At 37.0% G+C, this 25,452-nt stretch overlaps 2 protein-coding genes across 2 annotated transcripts; both read left to right on the top strand.

The window, feature by feature from the left end:
• Positions 1-202: 202 nt before the first annotated feature.
• LOC138323170 (uncharacterized) lies at positions 203-14,376 on the top strand. The gene is made up of 13 exons (XM_069267580.1): positions 203-392; positions 1,878-1,954; positions 2,140-2,295; positions 2,959-3,140; positions 3,442-3,618; positions 3,835-4,068; positions 7,821-8,024; positions 8,312-8,430; positions 8,554-8,686; positions 11,789-11,849; positions 12,226-12,296; positions 12,720-12,808; positions 13,289-14,376. The coding sequence occupies exons 1-13, from the start codon at positions 303-305 to the stop codon at positions 13,457-13,459; spliced, it is 1,764 nt and encodes a 587-aa protein (XP_069123681.1). The 5' UTR covers positions 203-302; the 3' UTR covers positions 13,460-14,376.
• A 5,962-nt stretch (positions 14,377-20,338) lies between these two features.
• Positions 20,339-23,934, top strand: LOC138323167 (uncharacterized). Its single transcript, XM_069267578.1, has 5 exons — positions 20,339-21,005; positions 21,368-21,605; positions 21,975-22,154; positions 22,541-23,016; positions 23,412-23,934. Exons 1-5 carry the CDS (start codon positions 20,347-20,349, stop codon positions 23,905-23,907), a joined length of 2,049 nt encoding a protein of 682 aa, XP_069123679.1. The 5' UTR covers positions 20,339-20,346; the 3' UTR covers positions 23,908-23,934.
• The last annotated feature ends 1,518 nt before the right edge of the window (positions 23,935-25,452 follow it).

Genomic DNA, 25,452 nt, shown 5'->3' with positions numbered 1-25,452 from the left:
TCTGATGATGGTGTGCTATTAAAAACAGGAATAACATCTCGCATCGTAACTGGCTCTAGTTTGTGTACAACCAAAGGATGTAGAGACTTGCCTTTACATGAACCTGTCATACGTATACATATAAAGTGCAACAGGTATTTCGTAACAGATTATCATAATATCTGAAGTATGTACACGTTATCTTATTTAGGCGCACCCCACCACGTGGTCGGGATTATCTTGTTTGTTGATGTTAAGTATGTCGCAGTGTATTTGGCAGTGGACCTTCTGTGTTATAAGGCGTTGTATGTTAATGCTTATTTATGACAATGAGGACGAGAGTTAACATTGTGTTACTGCTTAGGACGATGATAGTGTTTGGACTCCATGTACATTCCGAGGGGGGCATCCATGTAAGTTATCTATACAAGCTACCGGAAACTACAACTTGTAAACCGGAAGTCAACACTTTATACTCTCACTTATATTATCGGAACTTGTTAACAGAATTAATCACGAAACTCTTACTATGTCCATGAATAAGAACAATAATAAATGTGACTACAATCTCACTGCAGTATACATTTAGAAAATCCAAAGCCATTGTTTAGAAGCGTTTCGCAGCAGTTATGAGGGGGTTCTTATAACATTTCAATGTAATCAAATACATTGGGTTAAACATGCTCTTACAACTAAATTTCTTAACATGATTAGCCTTTCGAATATGTCTTCAAGTATGTAGACCTTACGATGGCCGAAAACGGACTGACAGAATTGTGTTACTAGTAACACGTTTTCGTCAGCAAAATATGTACGTACAAATTCTGTGTCAAAAACCTATTGTTATAAGAATGCTATAGTAGTACGTTTTCGTCAACAAAATTTGTACGTACATATTTGTTGACGAAAACCTGTTGTTATGATAGTAGTAGATTTGGCTGTACACGAAATGTGTACATGACAAAAACGTGTAGTTTGGAAATCTACTGAATCCATATACCAATTAACATTCCTTTTTCTGCGATTGATTCTTACACGGTCATATAGTGACTTTACCTGATAAGGGCATCAAAACCAAAACGCGATGTTTACTTCACTGCAATGAGTCATGATATACAACGTATAAGACGTTCTCAGTAATAACCCATTTAGACTTATTGTAGTGCTATTCTTAGAACTATAGCGGTCAAGATTAAATTGAGCCCCCTTTTTTCCTACCTGATTTATAGACACAAAAAAACATCTTTATATATGCAGGTTTACTACTACGGGTGGTATGTCTAGTTTTTACCATACGAATATGGCCGTTTCGCAGTTGCAGGGATGTAATAAACTTTGAATGGATAAGTATTTGATAATATGGTAACTATAGCAATCCGGGTTACCTTCAGAATTAAGTTTAAATATGTATTTAACCTCATGCATTTGAAAACAACAATAATGATGAAACGAAACTTCAAACTGTTTTGACCTTTCAAAGCCTTTATCAAGTGAAGTCAGCATATGACCGTGTAACGATCAATCACAGAACAAAGGAATGTTAATTGGTATACGGATTCAGTAGATTTCTAAACTACACGTTTTTGTCATATACACATTTCGTGTATAGCCAAATCTACTACTATCATAACAACAGGTTTTCGTCAACAAATATGTACGTACAAATTTTGTTGACGAAAACGTACTACTATAACATCCCTATAGCTATAGGTTTTTGACACAAAATTTGTACGTACATATTTTGCTGACGAAAACGTGTTATTAGTAACACAATTCTGTCAGTCTGTTTTCGGCCATCGTAAGACCTACAGGTAAATATAAATAGAAACAATTGTACATCTGGTATAACCTTGATTGTTAAAAGTACTTCATTGATTGGTTAAACTTCTTTTTCTTAGGAGACACTACTGTCTCTAGGCAAGAAAACTCACGCTGATCCCGACCTGTCTGAACCTGTCAGTGGCCAAAGAATAAGGTAATGGATATGCAGATATTTTTTGTATCTGATCATTTTATATCATTATTACAAGGAAAGTCTAGTTCACGTAGTTCAGAGATAGAGTAGTTTGTTTTGGTCTGATACACATTACATAATTTGAAGATGTTCCATATCAATGACAAAATTGAACAGTTTTGCTTGAGATGAATTACTTGTTTTAGACTCGGTAAATATGGTAATGGTCTTCCCGACCCAGTAAATGACTTAGGGCGAGGTGTGGTGGAGGTGTACCGTGCGGGAAGATGGGGCATAGTCTGTGACGATAATTGGAGTTTAACAGACGCTCATGTGGCATGTAGAGAGCTGGGATTTACACGGTAAGTAGTATTATAAGACTCTTTCATATGTGGATATGAAGGATAGGGATATTCTACCCGAGGGTCTCAAAATGTAGTAAAACCCGAGGCTTGCCGAGGGTTTTGCAACATTTTGTGATCACGAGGGTAGAATATCCCTATCCTTCATATCCACTTATGAAAGAGTATTTTTCATTCATCCCTCGACGTTTTATTACAATTTTACAACCATAATATCCCGCCATTTTGAAATAAATTCGAAGAAATCCACGGCTGAAAGTCAATTTTCATACATGAAAAATTACGTGATATTTCCAACAAAAATTCCGTTGTTTGTATCTTTTATAGTAAAACCAGTCAAGTTTTTGAAAAAAAAAGATAAATGTTTACCGAGGAAATAGAAATTTTGTTGACGCCGTGACGTCACGAGGCTTTATTGCATGGGTAGCTGTGCAATACAGCCTCAGGCGGCATGAGTGTATTGCCCTAGACCAGCTAGTATTACACGTGTATGTATAGCCTCAGGCGGCATGAGTGTATTGCCCTAGACCAGCTAGTATTACACGTGTAGGTATGAAAGAAAATTGGATATATATCTTCTCCTTGTCAATGCTTCCCTCAAGAGAGTCAACACACTTGTTCTTAAATGTTGCATGTTAAGCTTCTCGAAATTTTAATTTACAGCGGCGCCCGACATGCTTTGGACACTAGTGACCATTCGACTGGACCCTGGTCTGACACTTCATTTGTGCTGGATGACGTTACGTGTCGGGGTAACGAGAGTTCCCTACTTGAGTGTGAATATATGTCACAACACAACTGTCACGTGTTCGAGGCAGTTTCTGTCGTATGCCAACCCAATCAAGGTTAGTGATTATATGTCACAACACAACTGTCACGTGTTCGAGGCAGTTTCTGTCGTATGCCAACCCAATCAAGGTTAGATAATTGATAATTAATAACATCAATGATCTCCATTTTTAATTGAAACATTTCTGATCCAAACGTGAACTTCCTGAGCTTCCTTATACCTGTTTATACTTGTAATATCAATCTCTTCGATACCCAAGATTTACACACAATTTAACAACAATTGAGGTCGATAGACCCGAACCCGAACCGTTACACTACAATGTATATCATCAGAATCTCAACATTTCCTTACAGGTTGTGGTGAAAGCTGGGTGGCTGGACCTAGCGGCTGTTACTTAATGCAAACACAATCACATGTCAGGGTTTCAGCTGCTGAAGAAAGGTGCTCAGAACTTGGAGGCTATATGGTGAATGTTGACAACATTCTTGAGAATGATTTCCTTTCGACGATGCTACATATACTTTATCCAGGTAGTTTAAAATAGAGGTTAAAGCAATTCGATATATGAAAATTGATTTAAAATCTCTTTGGCATTTAGCAAATGTATTCTCACATGCAGTCTATTTTTGTGTCCACTCTCCTCGCCTTCATTGTTTGGGTTTTTTTTTTCTTCTTCTTTCTTTGTTTTTTTCTGGCTGTCTACATCATGACTGCTTAATAAGTGATGTTGGTTTTGATTACTACAGAACAAACAGACTGGATGACTGGAGGAAAATACCAGTCAAATAAGTGGATATGGAAAACGCTGCGAAGGAAGAAAAGAAATGACAAAAAGACAAAATCGAAGAAAAAACTGAGAAAGGAAAGAAGAAAAGAAAGAAAGAGGACTAACAGGAAATCAATCCAAAACAAAATACGAGAAAGGCGAGATAAAAATATACTTATGGAAAAAGACATGGCCATAACCGTCTGGTTTCCAGGTAAGTAAATGGTGTGGTGTGGAAAAAGATATTTCTAGTTTTGAAAGGTGCTATCAATATCTGTATCAACATGAAAAACGCAAATCCTACATTTGTCCTTGATACCATTTTCCTTTATTAAAGTTTGATGACGAAAACAGGAAACTCGACCCCCTCCCCAGGGGGAAACGTGAGACCTCAGGGTCATATAATTCACAATTTTGTAAAGGACCTTAATACCTTTCCATCTATGAAGAGAATATGATTCTACCATTTCCAGAATTTCAGAAGATTTTGAAGTTTTAGCCTATTTGACCCCATTTGACCCCACCCTTAAGGCCCCTGGGGCCAGTCATGGAAAATTTGTTAATAGGATTCAATGGCCATCTCATACTGTTAATTCTGACAATATTTGCATCATTTCCTATTACAAATGACCAAATAATGCTCAAAAATATGTTTTCCCTATATAAACTATAGTAAACTTAACCCCCTCCCCAGGGGGAAACGAGAGACCAAAGGGTCGTATAATTCAAAATTTATGTAAAGGACCTTAAGACCGTTCTATCCATGAAGATTATTTGATTCCACCACATATATGAGTGGAGAAGATTTTGAAAATTTTAGTTAATTATACCACTTTCGGCCCCTCCCACAGCCCCCTGGGGAGTGGGGACCATACAATTCACAATTTTGATTGGCCTTATATCCTTAGAAGGGTTGTGCAAAATTTAATTGAAATTGCTTCAGCAGTTTTGGAGAAGAAGTCGAAAATGTAAATTGTTTACGGACATACGACGCACGACCCAAAAGTGGTAAAAGGCGACTAAATTTAGGATCTTATCTTTTCTCTTCTTCCTAACTTGACTTAATTCTACCTAACATCTTCCTTGACACGCCTCAATTTGAGCCATCTATTGATCGATCGCCCCTTTGAGGTTGCCTGTGGGCCCTGCCCCCTGGCCGATACCGGGTGGTGTGTTTTGCTTGGTGTCTTTGACGGTAAGCATGCTCAGTTATATATCACAATAAAAGGACAAGAGTTCCACTTTACAAGAAGACACAACACGAATATACCGCAGTCTCCAAGAACACGCACCACACACTACACATTGCATACATATCAACACGAGAGGCCGTCTTTACATGACCCTGGTTTTTAAAAGGTCGGTAATTAATCAAACAAACCTTTTGATTCTATAGTGCTATATCACTGAAGCATGCCACCGAAGACACCAAGCAACACACACCACCCAGTCACATACTAACAACGGATGTTTTTGTTTATTTGTTTAATTAATTAACGTCCTGTTAAACAGCCAGTGTCATGTAAGGACGACCTTCCACACTCCCTTAATCCTGAGCGCTAAGAAGGAGCAGAGACTACCACCTTTATAAACTATGCTGTTTCTCGGCCAGGAGACAGAACCAGAGCCAACCTCACAGGGGCCATTGCTCAACAGAAGGTTAAATGTGAGGAGGCACAGAACATAGTCGTATAGGAAGAGAGAAGATACTATCCTAAATTTAGTCGCCTTTACACTAGCCCCATCCGGTTAGAATGTGTTCTCCCATCGTAAAAGTCGACAAAATTAAGGATATTACTTTTTTTTTCTTGTTCCTAAACTTAAAACGTATTCCTAAACTGACTGTCTTGCATGTAAGGGCGTAAGAATGTACCTTCTGCCGCTATTTCATGATCGCAGAAGGCGACTACATTAATGATCTTATCTTTTCTCTCTTGACAACGTACTTTCTACTTCCGAACTTCTTCCATGACACCACCTCAATCTTCGCCTTGGTTGAGCTCTCGCCTTTGTGAGGAAGGCTCTGTGTTCTTGATTCTGTCCCCTAACCGCCGAGACACACCATAGTCTATAAAAGTGGTAGTTTCTGGTTCGCCCGTTGTCAGTATAATGTGACCGGGTGGGGTGTCTTGCTTGGTGTCTTTGGCGGCATTCTTCAATGATATAGCATTTTAAAAAGGGCAACAGTTCAACTATACAAGAAGACACAACATGAATTTAACGCGGTCTCCCAAAACACGCACCAACCACATCATACACGCTATACAACGCATACATGGGAGTCCGTCTTTACATGACCATAGCTGTTAATAGGACGTTAATTGATTAAACAAACAAACAAACAAACCGAAATCCAAGATGGCCACTTCAGCCGCAATCTTGAAAACATTTTAAACTTCTTCTCAAGTCCTACCAGTGCGACTGAGTTGAAACTTGCATGAAATTATCCTGATATGGTCTCGACCAAGTGCTGTTATTTTTCGGATCGATCCGAAATCCAAGATGGCCACTACAGCCGCCATCTTAAAAAGCATTTTCAACTTCTTCTCCAGTTCTACTGGTGCGATTTAGCTGAAACTTGCCTGAAATGATCCTGACATGGTCCCGACAAAGTGTTGTTATTTTTTGGGTCGATCCGAAAGCCATGATGGCAGCCACAGCCGCCATATTGAAAAAAATCAACTTCCTATCTAGTTCTACTGGTACAATTTAACTGAAACTTGCCTGAAATAGTGCCGACAAAGTGTTATATTTCGGGTCGATTCGAAATCCAAGATGGCTGTCACATCCGCCATCTTTAAAACAACTTCTCATGTTCTACCAGTGCAATATAGCTGAAACTTGCATGAAATGATCCTGATATGACCTTGACCAAACTAAGAGTTGTTACATCTCTAGTTGATCCCAAATCTAAGATGACTACCATGACAACATATTTAATTAATTTCCTGTATGGCTATTGCCAAGGAGGCCAGATGACCGTTACGGCCCTTGGGCCACTTTTTAGTCACTGGCCTCTAGACGGTCACGTTATCTCTTTCTAAATATGCTTTGTTGAAAAATCAATGGCGGAGTGAAAACTTTTAAGCTTGCCCCCCCCCCTTTCTTACCTCATTATATAATTAATATTCATTTTTGTTTGTTTTTATATAATTGTTTTGTAAATAGATGTTCCCCACGCGTGACTGTTGTTTATCATGTTTATCAAACTCAAGTTAGTTTATTTTTCGAATATTGAAAAGACGAGAGCTTTAGCGACTGTCTTTTGAAAATTTGAAAATTAACTAACGAAGCTTTAGCGAGTGCCTTTTGAAAATTTGAAAATTAATTATCGAAAAACATGATAAACAACAACCACAGGTTGGGGAACTTATTTATCCCATAACTTAATATTTATAAAGTGGTTACCATTTTCTCCTCTTCATTCAGGGAAACTTTCCACCATACAATGTGTAGTGCTATCTTTCCGCCATAAAATAAAGTGCCTAAATAGAGAACCATTATTATATTGTTTAAAACTTTGTTTAAAAGCAATTACCTGTTACACAATAAATACAATGCTATTAAAAATGCGCTATGAAAAGTAGCCCGAAGTTGAGAGATAATCGGAATCTTGAGATCTTAGAGGTGGCCAATCAGAGGCGCGATAGTTGTTTACACACTGGAATGTGTAAACTTAAATGATAACGAACTTTTATGGAATTTATCACATGGGTTTTCCATTGTGAAACATGCATAGTTATGGGATAAAAACGATTTCATGATTTTCCAACCTTTTATGCTTTTAGCTTTCTTTTATTTCTTGATTCACTGCCATTTAATAAATGTTCAAATTTCGACAATATATACTTTTTGAGTTTTTTGTCAGCATAAAAACCTAGTTAAGTTATAAGTTATATAAGTTCACATGTGTTCTTCTCACAGGGTAATACAGTAAAATGCGATGCTAAATATGTATATTATTAGGATGGATGCCCTCCCACGTTAATCCTGAACCCTCCACGACACCCGGACACGACTGCGTTGCCTTGTCCAGACACTATACCTTCCCTAATGGAACTGTTGGGGACGTGGGATACTTTTATTGGAAGGCTGTGGAGTGCGTCAGAACGGACGGGCAACTAAGCTATATATGTGAAAAATCCCTGATCCCAGCTGGAACACATCAGGGTGAGAGCATTGTATTTACTCGCTATGTTTTTACTCAGTTTTCATTCATTGCCCAATGTTTGAACAAGAACCTCTAAATCTCTTGATTATGTAGTTAAATCTAGTAAATCAAAAGTGGTATAAATTGTTTTATCTACTTGCAATCCTTTATATTCTACGAAAAGGAAAACTTTCCTAAAATTATAAAGATGCTGAAATCAAGCAATAAATGGCATGGAGCAATGGGAAGTTACCAGATGTTACATGTAAGTTATACTCTGTCGTGATTTAAGTATGTTTGTCCTTAGAATGTTATACGGATGATGGCAAGGATTACAGAGGAAATGTACACATCACTACAGATGGTCTTCTCTGTCAAAACTGGACTCTGTCTAGGACCACGAATCCTCATACATCCTCAGATACGGTCAGTATTAATCAAAAGAAATGCTCGCTTGCTTGTATTGTCCTTAACACTAAATTGGATACTTTGAAGTATTTGATATTTTGCCTGTACAGATTATGCATTTTGATATATTTATTTTCGTAGGGGCTTGGAAACCACAATTTCTGTAGGAACCCCGACGAAGACGTCAGACCTTGGTGCTGGACAAACGTCACATTGGATGAATTTGCATATTGTGACATACCACAATGTCATATAAACAATACATCTAAATCACGTATGTATATTGTTATCACAGGGAAAGAATATATAAGGGATATTCCTTGTTTCTGGATGAATTAATTATATTTCATCGACTTGGACGGGAACGCTGACATTTTTCACGTGTGCAAAGTTCGAAATTTCACTTGAGTGAAACTTTCACCTCACGGGATGAAATACAACTTATTTATCAAGATACTAGGAATATTCTATTTAGTTCATTTTACCGTCTCTACTCTAGGTCTCAACTAATACCTATAAACGTATTTCATACAGCCGCGATTTTCCCGCTTACGAATTTATGAAACACATTTATGATACCACATTAAATATGAAAAATAGGATAAAGGCACTTGATATGTTACTTGTTTGATATTTCAAAAATGGTATTCCTGCTATAACGATATTATCACTGTAAATGATGTTTTCTGGTCAAGATTTTCACATGGTTGAAAAATATCACATATTTTCACATTTAAACCTTATATTTTACTCTGAAAAATGTATTACAATTCAGTTGATAATGTTCCTCATATAGTTAGGTAACATAATACAATTATCGACCTGTTTGTCCGAGGGTTATATCTCTTTGAAGGATTGATGAACCACCCTATCAATCTGGAAACAGGTTGATATCTGTTTTGTTTTATGGAATTTACTTGATGTTGATCTATACAGGTACGGCACTTTGTTAACACTGATATATCAACCTAGTTTTTAATTCTTATTTGTCATGAAAATTATAAACAAACAGATTGACAGTTTTGGACAGTATGGTTCTCAATAATTATTTACTAAAGATATTTGACTGTAATAATGGAGCAGCTTGAAAAATTGAAGCACGGATACAGCAGTAACCCAAAACACGCACCTCGCAATTCACACACGCTATACACTACATACATGAGAGGCCGTCCTTACATGACCATAGCTGTTAATAGGACGTTAAATAATCAAACAAACAAACGGAAAGGAAATCTGATATTAACTATGTTTGCAATGTTGATATGAAGATTGCAATTTTGAGTTCCGGGTAAGTTTTTCCACACCCAAGTTTGTCAATATTTCATTGAATGCGTATTTTTTAATTTTGTAATTATGTATATCATTTAGCAAGTTGCTCAAATCCATATTTGGTGCGTTTCTTTGACTCTCTTTCAACAAGTTATTTGCTTGAAATTGCGTCTGACATTTTGCACTTCATACTTGGTTCCGAGTTTCAGTGGCCAGTTACAGTCATAATATGTCTACTCGCAAAATTACCGTTGCTGTCTAAAAGGTGAACAAGAGAAGCTCTCAATGAATGGTTGCTGTATAATCTAGAAAGTCAAGATTTTGTTGAAATGTTTTTTTCATTATGCTACCAATGGTGTTGTGTCCAAGAGCCATGTTGTTGTAGCAGGACTTATCGTTTTCCTTTAACTGGAATAACGGTCACATTTGATGTTTAGGTGTTGTTTCTATTTCATAAACGTCTTAACTGGACACGTTGGATCATCAGTAAAATATAACAATTTCTTATAATAAAGATATACCGAATATTATACATGTATCTTAAGTAAAACATAGCGAACAAGTGTAAGTTGGTTGAATATCTATGAAGTTATCAATTTATCTCGTCTTTTCTCAAGTCTTTGCTCTCATCTTTTCTTTTAGGTTTGATCGGAAAGTTTTCACGGTTTCCATTCTTAATAGGACGTTAATTAATCAATCAAACAAACAAACAAACAAATGCATGTCTTGTGCTTTTTACATCGTTTTCTTCTATTAACTGTTTTAGTTTCCCTCATTGACTGTAGCAAACCTGTCGCCTTCCGTCATCTTGCTTACTAATGGCGTCACGTTTTATTGTTCTGACGTCATTATATTCGGAAAGTCACTTTACGCTATATTTGAGTACAGCCTGAGCCCATTGGAATATTTTATCAGGATGTAAAGTGATTGTGACGTCATTTTCCACGACGTCACAATACAAGATTTCTATATTTGGGCACGATCTAAATCTTTTGGAATCTTATATCAACATGAATAGTTAGGGATTGTTTGCTGGATATCGTGTTGTATCGTGGCGGGAAAGTGTAAGTTCAGCCAAGCAGGAGCGAGCAAAACACACAGCCATATTATTATGACTTATTTCACAAGCGTTCTTTGACAAAAATGCATTAGTGGTTTTACTCACGGTGTGGATTAGCTTTTTGTTAAACGTCCTATTAACAACCAGCGTCATATAAGGACTATACCAAAGGTGTAGTTTATTGGTTTGTCGTCCTATTAACAGCCAGCGTCATATAAGGACTAAATCAAAGATGTAGTTTATTGGTTTGTCGTCCTATTAACAGCCAGCGTCATATAAGGACTAAATCAAAGATGTAGTTTATTGGTTTGTCGTCCTATTAACAGCCAGCGTCATATAAGGACTAAATCAAAGGTGTAGTTTATTGGTTTGTCGTCCTATTAACAGCCAGCGTCATATAAGGACTAAATCAAAGGTGTAGTTTATTGGTTTGTCGTCCTATTAACAGCCAGCGTCATATAAGGACTAAATCAAAGGTGTAGTTTATTGGTTTGTCGTCCTATTAACAGCCAGCGTCATATAAGGACTAAATCAAAGGTGTAGTTTATTGGTTTGTCGTCCTATTAACAGCCAGCGTCATATAAGGACTAAATCAAAGGTGTAGTTTATTGGTTTGTCGTCCTATTAACAGCCAGCGTCATATAAGGACTAAATTAACAAATATAAGGACTAAATCAAGATGTAGTTTATTGGTTTGTCGTCCTATTAACAGCCAGGATATAAGGACTAAATCAAAGGTGTAGTTTATTGGTTTGTCGTCCTATTAACAGCCAGCGTCATATAAGGACTAAATCAAACGTGTAGTTTATTGATTTGTCGTCCTATTAACAGCCAGTGTCATCTAAGAACTATACCAAAGGTTTGCTTTATCGTTCTATTAACAGCCAGCGTCATCTAAGTTGCCAATTTTTCTAAACACTAGATTATCTGTTCCGTAAATAGTTGATATATTGTTTTAAGTATTAATTAATTTGGATTTATTCCGATGACTGCCATTAATGTATATAAATTAAAGACGTCCTTTTTTTCGGAATGATGTTTTAGGGACGGACGTACGGGAGTGTCCCAAAGGCCAGTTTCACTGTCACAGAGGTTCCGAAGGAAAGTAAGTCATTAATTGTTTTATTATCATTGACAATAGCTATCTTTCCCCTATCCCATGGGAAATGGTTTGTTTAATATGTCGTTCCCCTATCCCATGGGAAATGGATTGTTTAATATGTGGTTCCCCAATCCCATGGGAAACGGTTTGTTTAATATTTCGTTCCCCAATCCCATGGGAAATGGTTTGTTTAATATGTCGTTCCCCTATCCCATGGGAAATGGTTTGTTTAATATGCCTTTCCCCTATCCCCTCTCGAGTGTTTAAATTGATATAAATGCTATGATATATCGAAGCAATGGAAGTTTATTTGAGGAAATGAGATTGGGTGTACAGGTACTACCGATTTATATGACAATATTATCTTGTTTCTGTATAGGTGTATAGCATCCCTTTACCGATGTGACGGTGAAATCGACTGCGGACATTCGGAGGACGAAAATGGATGTGGTAATGATATTCTTAAAACACTATTTTAAATGCACCATCAGGTATATTGTCGTATAATTATTTTTATTGACTTAATCGCTTTTCAGCTCACCAGTTCTTTACAATAAACAAGAATTCATCGTTCTTCTCTTCAAAAAGTCTAGCTTGACAACGTCATACATTCGAGCTTTGAGATAAGGATTTAATACCTCTGTAAAGGGATCTTTAGATTCTGTTTCTACTCTAGACATGCTGTAATCAATAAAATAAGAATCTCTTTAGAGTTCAGCACCATAAACAGAGATAGGTGATTATTTGTTACCTTTATCAAACCAAAATGTGATTTTTCTTCTAAATAAAAGCCGTATATTGACAATCATAAACCATTGTGGTACAGAAGTTCGCTTATACAGTTAATATATGACCTGATGACATCTCTTACAGAATACATGCTACCGAGATTTACCAGAACCAAAAATGTGTTATCAACGGTTCAAGTCCGAAAGACGTATGGTGCCATACCTGTAGAGCTTGTAAGTATTTAGTAATATACGTTAAATTTTATTCAAATTCTGTCATTAAACATTTTAGTGTAAACATAACCTAGATAAATGTATGAGAACGTACGGAAACATTTGTTTAGTTACAGCCTTTACACACCAACTTATAGAGTCAGATAAACAACGTAGATTAAGCAATACGATGATGACAATTGGAATCGTACTTGTCTATTATGAATTGATTAATCATACAGCTATAGCAATTTGAATTAAAGACTATCTAGGCGTCAATTTTTTTTGAGAGGTTTCATGCAGAAGATCTTTGTTTTAAATGTTTTCGTAACAAAATATTGGTCAAATGCTATTGATAACCATTACCAATATTGCAGAAATGTTAGTATTTCATAGTAATTAGTATTACTTATTTCCCTGACATTACAACAGACATACAGAAACAAGCATCGTTAATTTTGTTGTTATTATATTTACATGTCACTCTCATTTTAATTGCAGTGTGCTAAATTTTGCTTAGAAGAAAGGAAGTTCAGGTGTAAATCCTTTTCTTACCGGAAATCATGGAAGTACTGTTACATGTATCTGTCGTCTGAAGATGATATCAGTCGGGAAGCTAACACTGACTATGATATATATACATTGGAAACAAAATTATCAGAATTATCCTAAACACGAACTAATCAGATTATCACCATCGGGGCTGACTTGAAGACAATAATCACCGTGTTTGACCGACAGCGTAAATTGCTACTATGCCTTCGCTTCATTGATCAAGAGACACAGACACGATAAGAAAATTATTTGGTTTAATAGTTTTATAAACTATACCAGTAAGACTTTGCAAGTGATCTTTATTAAGCATTTCTACTGTCAAGTTAGCAACGTAGTACCTTGAAAACCCCGTCTGCCTTCACATTCAACAGCGAATTAAATAGATATTGCGACGATATGAGACCTAAAGGAACCTGATATTCAATCTATGTTTGTCAATATAGAAAACCGCAAAATGTGTTGTCGAAAGAACTATAAGAAATATGTTAAATTTGATACAATATTTTCCGTTATACATGTACGGGGTATGGTAAGAGACAGTGAAACATTTGTTCGGGGTATAGTTTTTCCACTGCAGTGGGGATAGATGAGACAATTTTTCCCAAATCTGCCAAAGCCTACCGAAATCTACACAAATCTATCCAAAACCATACCTTAAAGAAAAACAAGGTAATTCAAATAGAAACAAACCCATTTATAATACATTATATTTACAGTCAGTGGTGAATTAATAGTATAAACTGTATTGATTTCGACCAGGGGCTACTGAACTTTATTTTTTTCGATGGATTCAGTACGTCACGCGCAATTTGGAGCCGTGTGGATGAATATGCTAGTCCGAATATTCCAATGTGAATGAAAACGTGTACAACAAAACAGCAGAACTCTTGATTTGTACGTTGTAAATAGGCAACAAATGTAAACCTTTACGCTACGAAAGAGCATGCAATGGTAACTACAGCATTTATTTCATTTTCGGTGCCGTAGTCAATTTTTTGTTGTAATTCTGGGGAAACGCATTCTTTTAAATTTCTCTTTTGAATTTACTCCTGTTTTTAAGACCATCAAGTCCTATTGCCGTGTATATTTTGCTTCCATTTACCACACTCTAACTCATGCCAAGCCATTGATCTTTGTTTTAAGAGAGGATGGGTTCTCAGGCGATCCAACTTCCGCAAGACAAACTAGATTTCCCTGTGAATGGAGTAGGATTGTTTTGTCGTTGTGAAGAAAAGAAGAAGCGTCATTGATAAATACCAAGTAGCGTCGTTTAACTTCAGTATATAATCGGTAGCATTTTCAGTTCTGAATACACTAATTGCTATTTATGACCATCGCAAATTGGCTAGTTTTCCAGTCGCCTTCACGCTTTTCTGATATATGTTTGAGGATAACATTTTTTTTAGCTTTCAACGTTCTCAGGTCTTTCAGACGTTGGCTAAGAAGTGTAACACAATTCTTGCACTCCGTTCAAATTCGTGATCTGTCGGTATCGTCACACGCTGTTTAGTCTGTATGACCAAATTCTGTAAGTCTGGTAACTTTTTTCTTACAAAATCCACGTCTGCTTCATGTCAATAAACAATCCGTCTAATAAATTTAAGAAAATTGATCTAAAAACTTTGATTGAGAGCAAGAAAATACTTTAAGGAAGACAGCGTCGCACATAACATTACTACAGAAATTCTTGGTTAGACATCCAGGTGAAAGTCGAACATTACACTGCATTCCTTCATCAGAACTTTATTAGTATTCGTAAGAATGTATTATATCGGTTAGAAAACTTGACGAAGACGAGTATGAGCCATCCTATACTATCTGAGGAATTATCCCAAGCGTTGGTAGGCATTTGAAGAAAAATAACGAAATTACAGAAAATGCATAAACATGGGGAGCTTCAGCAGAATTTAGTAGAACGCGTGATGCCTTAAAAAGAGCATGGAAAAGGGTCGAAACCTTACAGAGCTTCGCCAATATAAGACTAAATACTGATGCTCTGTATAGCATGAACTTGCATGGGAAAAAACGTCTGTATTAAATAAATACCCCATGGTTTCGAAATATATTGCATTTTAGTATGAGAGGTTGATCTACTGAGCATCGAGCATGTGGTGAGGAGATTTTGAGCTAAAACATGACGTTATCGTAAAGGGCGACTAAATTTTGGATCATGTCTTTTCTTTTCTTCCTAAATACCTTTCTTCTTGGCGCCTTTCTGTCGAGCGCCCGCCCCTGTGGGGTAGACTCTTGGTTCTGTCCCATTGCCGAGAAATACCAAAGTCTTTGAAAGTGGTAGTTTCTGCTCCTGCTTAGCGCTCAGCATAACTGGAGTAGGGTGACTGCTTCGCCCGTTGTCAGTATGTGACCGTCAGCATGCTTCAGTGATATAGCACTATAAAAAGGACAAGAAAACACATATATACACATATATAAAGCAGTCTACTAAAACGCGCATCATGCACTCCATGCACGTAACACATAACATACATCATGAGTAGCCGTCCTTACGTGACACTGACTGTTGATAGGACGTTAATTGAATCACACGCCCGTTGGCAATATAATGTGACCGAGTAGGGTATGTTGCTTGGTGTCTTCGGCGGCATGCTTCAGAGATATAGAAAGGGAAAGAGTTCCACTATATAAGAAAACACAACAAGAACATACCACAGTCTCCCAAAACACGCTATATATGCGCAAGACACCGCATACATGGGAGGCCTTCCGTACTGTTTGTTTGTTTGATTGATTATCTTAACTTTCTATTAACAGCCATGGTCATGTAAGAACGGCATCCCATGTATGCAGTTTGTAGTTTGTGTGATGTGCGATGTGCGTGTTTTGGGAGACTGCAGTATGTTCGTGTTGTGTCTTCTTGTATAGTGGAACGTTTGCCCTTTTTTATTGTTATATCACTGAAGCATGCCGTCGAAGACACCAAGCAACACACCCCATCCGGTCACATTATACTGACAACGGGCGAACCAGTCGTCCCACTCCCTGTATGCTGAGTGCTAATCAGGAGCAGAAACTGCCATTTTTATAGACTTTGGTGGTCTCTGCCAGGAGACAGAACCCAGAGCCTTCCTCACAGGGGCAAACGCTCAACCCAAGACCAAAAGTAAGGCGGTGCTAAGGGAGGCATTAGGAAACATAAAGTCAGTTAGGAGGAAGAGAAAAGATAAGATCCTAAATTTAGTCGCCGTTTATGATCATGCAATAGGGGCAGCAGGTACAATGCTAACGCTCTAACCACAGGGGCCCGTAACTACTGTTTATATTATAATATATTTTTTCAGTAACTGGGTATCTTATATCCCAATACAAGAGAAACACTCGCTTAAAGAGTCACTTTTTTCAGACAAAGATTTCTCAGGTAATATTCCATCAATTTTCACCAAGTTGCTCAAAAATTCCCACACCATTTAACACTGGAAATACGTCCTATCTAATCCAAATTCGTGTCGTCATGCTCATAAACGTAACTAGTCGGACCGGAAGTGGATGCACAGCGAGTATCGTTTCGGAACTCTTCTCCTGGACCTTCGAGGAGACTCGAATCCTTACACTGGTAAGTGCTAGTAGAAATGGTGCATTTTTTTCGAATATATAAATACATGTATACCTAAAAGTTCGAATGGCGGACACATTTTAAATCAGAGAGTCTGATCGTTTTGCAACAAACAATCCTTTGACAGTTTCTTGGTAAGTAAGCTTTTCAATAAAAAGGGGTTTTCTGATATTTTAAGAAATTAAATAAATTAAATGTTTTTGCACACTTTGAAAATCTTGCATGTCGACAACGTAACGTAGCACGATTGTCATACAGATTATAAATATAGGCCTAAATAGCCGCCTACAATTTGTCATAACACATGTTACAATACTACTCATCTGGTAATTCATTTTAATCTTTTATCTGCAAACAATCAGCATGATACCAAGTATCACAGACATCACATGCAACTGAATCATGAGAAGCATAATTATTACACACACCACATGGCCATTTTACTGAACCCTTTTTCTTTTTTCCCTTTCCTTTACATCTACTGTTCCGTTTTAAAGGCTGTTTTGAGAGAGTTAATGTTTTATCCTTGGATGATGCTTATGGGGGTGATTGTGTTTCCTGAGTCGATGTTGACGGGGCTGATTGTATATCCTTGGTCGACTTTGATGGGCCTGATGTTGCAGGAATCGGAGCACAGGGACCCGGCATATCATCCCAAAAAGCATTAGGCTCAACTATGTTGTCAGCACTTAAGACAGTGTCCACAATCAAATCTGTCATTGCCTTCTTTGTATTAGCCGTTTTGGGTAAACTAATCTGATATGCTCGTGAAAGTGTATGTAGCTGGAGTTTTGTGAAGTTTTTTTCCAAGTATGATTTGTCCAGGATGAGTTCAGATTGTAACTTCCTATGGGATGCTAATTTTGTTGATGATTTGTCACTTAAAAAGGTCCTGAATGTCAGTTTGGATGTCTTCACCTTTTCTGTCCTGACCTTGATTTGTTTACGTGTAGCTTCCTTTTTCTTGGCACTACATTTCATCAAAAATTCTTTCCGAAGCTGAGCCACACTCATGGAGCTGTATTTTGAAATAATTTCATCATAAATCTGTTTGAGCTCACATTCTTTATCGCAAGCTTCAGCTTGAAGGAACAGCCCTTCAAACATTTGTGTTAGCTTTTCATCATGTAGCAAATTGGTTTTTAGGAATTGCCAAACATGACTTCCATGTATCTCTACATTTTTCTGTGACTGCAACTGACGAATTTTCTTGTCAAGTGCCAAGAAAAATGTGAGCGTTTCCTCCGACACAACACACAGCCCTTTCCTAAGTTTTTGTTTTTGAGTCAATCATTTAATTGTTTTTGGAATTGTATCTGTCCTCTATGTGATCTAGTAGGTTCTTCTCCTTGATCAATTTCTCAATTTCTTTCACTCTGTTTTTTTATACATGTTTGCCTGAATAATTTTCTTCTTCTTTTTGCGTACAGAATTTACACACCATCCTGATATATATTTTATCTTCCCTACACCATCTGGGGAGTCTGTAAATTCATCTGTGCTTTCTTCACTCATTTGGGTTGTCTTTTCTATGATAGGTTTCACAGTTTCTTTCAGAACAAGTTCTCGGAGTCGCTGACTTATTTTAAAAGTAACCATTGAAGAAGCTCACAGAAAGTTCCTGCTTTGTACACATACATGTAACCCTTGCATTGTAATCTTTCCATTCACCGCATAGGAGGTCCGTCCTTGCATGACCATAGCTGTTACTTAGGACGTTAATAAATCTAACAAAAAAATTGAGGAAAGTAAGCTTATTAACATCCTTGTCCAAATCATTGACTTTCTTGTTAGACTGCTCTTTTCTCCCATTTAGGTGTATTTGCCTTCATAGAGTAAGATTTTGTCCCAGAGGAATTATACTCAATTAATGAAAGCTCTGTCTGTTGGTGTGAGGATACTTAGAACTTCCTTTTCCTGTACCTGTTCCGGTAATTCCTGGGTGGTCACTACGTATTGTATCTGTGTAGCGAGAAATGTCACTATTGATGTTTGATATCCTAAGATAGATGATGTGTGACAACTCCTGGGTCCAAATGTTTTTCAATGTGCTCGAAAATTGTTCTAATGGAGTAGTCTTACATCCTCTGAGCTGTCATTTTAGGGGTCTTCAGAAATTTCAGAAGCAGGTGATATTTCCACTTGTTGAATGTTTACATTTAAAAACATGCATGTTGGAACAGCATGACTTATCATCCATAACAGTTAGTGGTGTTCTTTGATAAAAGTCAGTGAGTTCCTTTGGTGGTTATCTTCAGTAAACTTTCCGAGAAATTCTTCAATTGAAGCCCTTTTTTTTCTTAGTCACACGGCTTACAGCAACAGTCAGCTGACCATACTGAAACATGTTTTTACACTCTATGACTACCCTGTCCACTGTAACACCTTGGGCCTTATGAACGGTCAACGCATACCCCAGTGTCAATGGCAACTGCTTCCTAGATCCAATATCCACTTTAAGGATAGGGTCATACTTTGTGAAATTGTAGAAGGGTATGCATTCAGTCCGGTTCAGGTCAGGAAAATACACAACAACACTCTCCTTTCCTGTTTCTGTGACTGTCCCTGATAGACCGTTGACCAAGTCATCTGACAAATTCACTATCAACACCACTGTGCAGTTCACTTTGATGTGAATTTCCTTTTCACCCCTGATGCCTTTGACCTCACCAGAATCTTGACATTTGTATATGACCTCCTCACCTAGAAACATATGAAAAAGGAAATTGTGAACAATATCATTTATAAACATGCTAAACTTGCAGGAATATGGATAATTATATAGAGAGAAATGAAACAAACTTGATAACCAATCACATCACCTTTATACATGTTTGTCAAGTATCATGGCCTTAGGCTGTATGTCTATACTTAGAAAAAGTTGTGAACACATTTTAACAGCTTGGCCCTTGTTACCTTAAGCACAGGGCCCGTAACTAAATACATAATAATGTATTATAATAAATGTTTCGGTCACTGGGTAAGTTATATGATGTACCCAGTTATAATACATTATAATGTAAACAGTACTAACAGGCCCCTGTGCCCTGACAGTGGTTGAAAGTTATTTACACAAATTTTGTAAATTCAAATATTTTACTAAATCACTGTTACTTCTATTTTCAGGTTGTGTGCAGTGCTTGAGGAAAATGCACGTTCTTCTGTTATAAAAGATGAATTGTTTCATTTGTTTCAAGAACAGAATCAATGTTCAAGTGTGTCAAAACAAACTTTGTGTAGATATGTATTTAGATTATTCAATGTAAAAGACTCTAAAGTTAGAGATGGTAAGGGTGTGGTTCAGGTCGAATACGTGTGCTGCAAGGTATAAAATACAGAAGTCCTGATACTGAATTTGAAGAGACTATAGAGGAACTTCTAAATGGAAAGGGGGCAGTATTTGAGAAGACTGAAAAACTTTTGTACATTCGTGATGAAGTCTGGAGTAGTGTCAAGTGGAAATGAAATAATGAAGGAGGTCACACTTGATTTACAATCCCGAATATGGTCTCTGAAGATTAGAGAAAGCCCAATAGTTCTTGATCGCTTATGTGTTTCTTCAAATTTTGACAACACAAAATCTCCATATAAGGCAGTGGTAAAGATAGTAGAAAAAATCAAGATATGTACAGGTCTGGAAATAGACAACAAGCAGAGTGTGCCAGGACACATCATTGCCGAGCATAGCACTGTGTCAAAATCAGCCAAGGAAAGACAATTAAAAGTAAGAACACCCTCATGCATGCATGCATTAGATTGGTTTAGTACTGGAAACACCTGCTGGAAATGCATACAACTCCTTAACGAATTTACGAACACTTGTAAGACAGATATTTCATTAGCCAAAAATGATGATGATGACATTTCATCAATACTCCAGAATGTGTTCCCCACAGCAAGTGACACCATGAAAGTGTTCCTTAAAAACCAGCATGATGTTTTGAAGGCCAATGAGGGACAAGAAGGTCAGGTGAAGTGGGACAAATCCATAATTAAAACATGCCTCCAACTTTGGTGCAGAAGTCCCCGTGCTTATGAAGACCTCAAGGCTGCAAACATATTTGCACTTCCATCTGGACGACAGTTACAAAGGTATGTTTTTTTTTATGAGAGGTGACTGACCAAACTGTCAAGCTTCTGGCTTTCATAATTGATCACAGGTTTTATTACTTTAATGTCATATTAACAGCCAGTGCCATGTAATGACATGCCAGGTTAATTGATGGTGGAAAGCCAAAGTACCCAGAGAAAAACTACTGATTGGCGATCAGTACCTGGCAACTGCCCCACATGGGATTTGAACTCTCGTCCTAGAGGTGGAGGGCTTGTGATAATATGTCGAGACATTTTAATCATAAGTTATCAAAGTTTGACTTTCATTGATCTGCATTTCTGGATTTGTTATGAACCTAGTTTACATAATTTCAATATACTTTCATCTTTCAATATTTCAGGTACAAAAACATAACACCACAGGATCCTGGTTTGTCTACAGACATACTACGATGGATGTCTGCAACTGCCAGGAAATTAAACATCCCCCCTTCTGGTTATTATGGAGGACTTGTGCACGATGAGATGAAAATACAAGAAGGCCTTGTACTGAATCTCAAGGGAAAAGAAAATACTTTGGTGGGATTTGTTGACACAGGAGCTGAAGGAAAGCTTCTTCGAATTCTTAAGGAAGGCGAAGTAAGTATGGTAACAGATATAAAGACTTATCTTGGATTATTTTGTGTAGCTTTAAAGTTTAAGCGCCTAAAAATGTGCGTGCCTCTAAGAATTATAGTGCAAGTAGAGGTATTAACTTGATAACTTTAGAGTAAATTCAAACTACATGTTTTACGTTAAAAGTGGTTACGTATAAATTCACTGTTTTTTTGTGGTTACGTATAAATTCACTGTTTTTAGCAGAACCTTTGGGCCTCTCTGAAATTGACAGATCACCGATAAAATATAAATCCACAGACACATCGACCAAGCACAGCCTGAAACTCAACCACACTGAATTATGGGTATAGCGATAGATTGATAACTTATGTTAAATTCTGACTTTTACAGGTTAAACAACATCTAGCCAGTGAAGTCCTGCAAGTGACGTTTGTAGGTTACACTGGATTCCGTTTCCCTGTAGCCCACTACCCCTCTGTTGGAGTGACTGGTGCAGAACTTTACATCCTCCTTTGGAACATAGTGTCCCAGCTCAGTTCCTGGGGATTTACAGTTGACTTTATTTTGCAGGTAAATGAAAACCTTTATACATCTATAAAATACTGAAATCTCAGGTCCCTGTGTCAAATATATAAGTTGATAAAACATGATGTATTTGTATTTGTAGATAATGAAGCAAGTGACAGTATAATAGATCTATCCCACAAAAAGACATTCTTTGATGTAGGTCAAAGTTTAATATATAGGTCAGAGTCACCTACTTTTGATACATGATAACCCCCCCCTCTCTCTCTCACATACACACTCAACAACACATCCAACCCCAACCCCTTCCTGATTCACCAGCCCAATATCTATTGTATGTATATATAACAATAATTGTATAAATGAATTGGCTATTAACTATGAATTAACCTAACAAGCAAATAATCAGATATTTTTTATTTGTTTTTAAGGGTGGCGGTGACCAAAATCGCCAATTTATGAAGTTGAACTTTGATTCGGATGAGGATTCCGTAAAGAAACACTTCATGTCTCAGAATATTTGCAATCCCTTTAGAAAGATGGCACATTCTCAGGATTACTCCCACAACATGAAAAAACTACGAAATGCAGTGATGAGTAGTGGTAATGAGAGTCATCACACCAAAAATCTCATGAAGCATGGCAACCCCATAACCTGGCAACAATGGTTAGATGCAGTACAGTGGGATGAAAAGGTGAATTCGAGACGAGTACATAGCAAGATAAATGTATCACATATGTATCCAGACAGTTCTGAAAAAATGCGCAATCATCTTGCAGAGGAAATGCTATCTACAGACATGCTTCATTTAATGGAAGCCTACAGAAGCACACTTCTAAACAAATCAGCATTAGATGGAGCCGTTGAATTTTTGAGGACAACTAGCACAGTTATAACAATTTTCAGGTAATTATTTGGTGAATACTTCAATTTAGTATGTATGTAAGCAGAAAGTGTTTATGTTAAATTAAACTGATTTTTGGAAAAAAAATTACCCATGTTTTTGATCCAAGTCTGTTTTGATAATAATTTATCTGAAATTAATATGTTTAGTAACAATACCACTAAATTCTGTTTAAAAATAGTGTTTTATTGACATCATACATACCCAATTTGATGTAATTAAGTTCTTTTTACATAAATTGTGAAAAACAATACCAGAATTTTTCCTTTTTTTATATATATTTTCAAGTAATGGGTGTTTTTTTACATGTATTTCAAACATATTAAATTTTATTTCATAAATTTTACACTTTAAAATTGTTAATATTATTCACTATTCACAACTGAATACATTACAGGGACAAAAGGCCTATCAAGTCCTGTCATGACCAAAGACTGAAAGATCTATTTGATGTTATTGCATTCTTCACTGAGTGGAAAGACGAGGTTGAGGGACTCAGCATTACCCCAAAAGAAAAAGAGAAAATGCTGCCAAGCAAGAAGTGTCTAGATGACCAGCTGAGTCTTCTCTACACTTTTATAGGTATCTGTAAACAACATACTAAGGAGTTCCCAGGGGAAGGTGTATATCCTTACAGATTCAACTCTGATATAATAGAAAATAATTTCTGTCAGGTGAGGGGAATATGTAATGGAAACTCATCCCATCCAACTTACAGGTCATATGCGTCATCCATGAATAGCATCATACTGAACCAGAGTGCACGCTCAAAAGGAAGGAATTCAAATGCTGGGGAATTGAGTGCGGATCCATATAACTATGACAATGCCCTGTGTGTTGGAGCCTCATTAAAACGAAAAAGAAAGTGCTTGTCGGATATTACAAACAAATAACAATTGTAATTACCATCTAAGTTTTGGAGGCACTTAGCATTATGTAAGTCCTTCTCAAAATTAGTTGCAAACAAATGAAGTGTAGGTCTGCTACTGGCTGGCTCTGGTGGAAGGCTCCTTCCCATCCTTGCTAGCAAATTTCTACTGTCAAGGCATACTTTCCCACTGTAAAACAAATAAAATAGGGTTACTGAATAGAAACAATTAATACTTAATATTTTCTAAGAAAAATTCCATGCATTTTTAATTCTATTCTCATTTAATAACTCTAAATACACATGGCCTAAATTTACCATATGACATATACTTACAGTAGCCGTGTCATTGTGTTAACTTGAAATGAACCGAACACTTGAATGATTTTCCATTAATGTCTTAATGTATTGATATGATGATTATGATGAATGTTTTATGATGAGGTAATAGACATGGATTGCTGATTTATTGGTAAATAATTACTATGTGATAATATATATTAAGGTGATTATGCATCTGGATGAATATCATGATTAATTTCAAATTTGATACAGTGTTAAAATGCTATATGGCGAGACTGCTGATGATGTCATGATGATGATGGTGGATTTGTGATTCGGAATTATTTGATATATGTATGTAATGTTAAAGAAATATAGCAATTATAAAAAAAATATGAATTAATTACAAACATGAATGGAATTACTATTTAAATATTTTTGTTGTTCTTTTGGGGAGGTGGAGTGTATTTTTTTACCAGGCAATCTCTTGCACTGCTAAGAGTAGATCAGGTTCCTCCTGGCGATGGATAGTTGTCAAGTTGATATGGTGGAAATGAGCAATAGAAGGATGCTGCATTATGTAGCTCCCATCATCACCATACTCTGGTGAAGGAACTGGTGGTAGTTGATAAAAATCCCCTGAAAGAATTACTTGAACGCCTCCAAATGGTCTTTCAGATTGTCTGACATTTCTCAAAATGAATTCGATTTGTTCAAATAAACGTGCGCTCAGCATACTGATTTCATCGATGATTAACACTTCGAGTTCCCATACTCTCTTCAGGCGATGTTCAAAGTCCTCTTTCTGATAATGGCTTAATAACTCAGAATTGGAAAACCTTCCATCCATTAACCCAAGAAAGCTATGTATCGTGCAAGCCTTTAGCTGTGATGTCAACCTAGACTTCAACAAAAGCGCAGCTTTCCCTGTTGATACTGTCACTTGCACAACACGCTTGTCGAGCAGAAGACATTCCACAATTTGGCCCAAAACAAAAGTTTTTCCAGTCCCAGGAAACCCAGTTATCAAACAATTATGTCCACTGTGAGCTATTCTAATGGCATTTGTTTGAGATTCATCCATGATTTCATGAAATGTTCAGAAATAAGATTACATTAGCAGACGATCTTCGCGGGAAAAAAAATCAACAACAAATTTGACAGAAACACTTACCATGGTAAAGATCCGAGACTCCCCAAAGGCCCAGTAGAAGAGTTCCGAAACGATACTCGCTGCGCCTCCACTTCCGGTCCGACTAGTTATGTGTATGGGCGGGACGACACGAAT

This window comes from Argopecten irradians, chromosome 5 (assembly GCF_041381155.1).
Source record: "Argopecten irradians isolate NY chromosome 5, Ai_NY, whole genome shotgun sequence".
Lineage (NCBI taxonomy): Eukaryota > Metazoa > Mollusca > Bivalvia > Pectinida > Pectinidae > Argopecten > Argopecten irradians.
This window is presented reverse-complemented; position numbering and strand designations above follow the sequence as displayed.

Bases quoted from the DNA above. Each gene is read 5' to 3' on its own strand.
- LOC138323170 (XM_069267580.1), top strand. From the start codon at position 303: ATGACAATGAGGACGAGAGTTAACATTGTGTTACTGCTTAGGACGATG. The intron at 8,687-11,788 runs GTATGTATATTG...ATGATGTTTTAG, and splicing joins AAACAATACATCTAAATCAC to GGACGGACGTACGGGAGTGT. The intron at 12,809-13,288 runs GTAAGTATTTAG...TTTTAATTGCAG, and splicing joins GTGCCATACCTGTAGAGCTT to TGTGCTAAATTTTGCTTAGA.
- LOC138323167 (XM_069267578.1), top strand. From the start codon at position 20,347: ATGAAGTCTGGAGTAGTGTCAAGTGGAAATGAAATAATGAAGGAGGTC. The intron at 22,155-22,540 runs GTAAATGAAAAC...TTTGTTTTTAAG, and splicing joins CAGTTGACTTTATTTTGCAG to GGTGGCGGTGACCAAAATCG. The intron at 23,017-23,411 runs GTAATTATTTGG...AATACATTACAG, and splicing joins ACAGTTATAACAATTTTCAG to GGACAAAAGGCCTATCAAGT.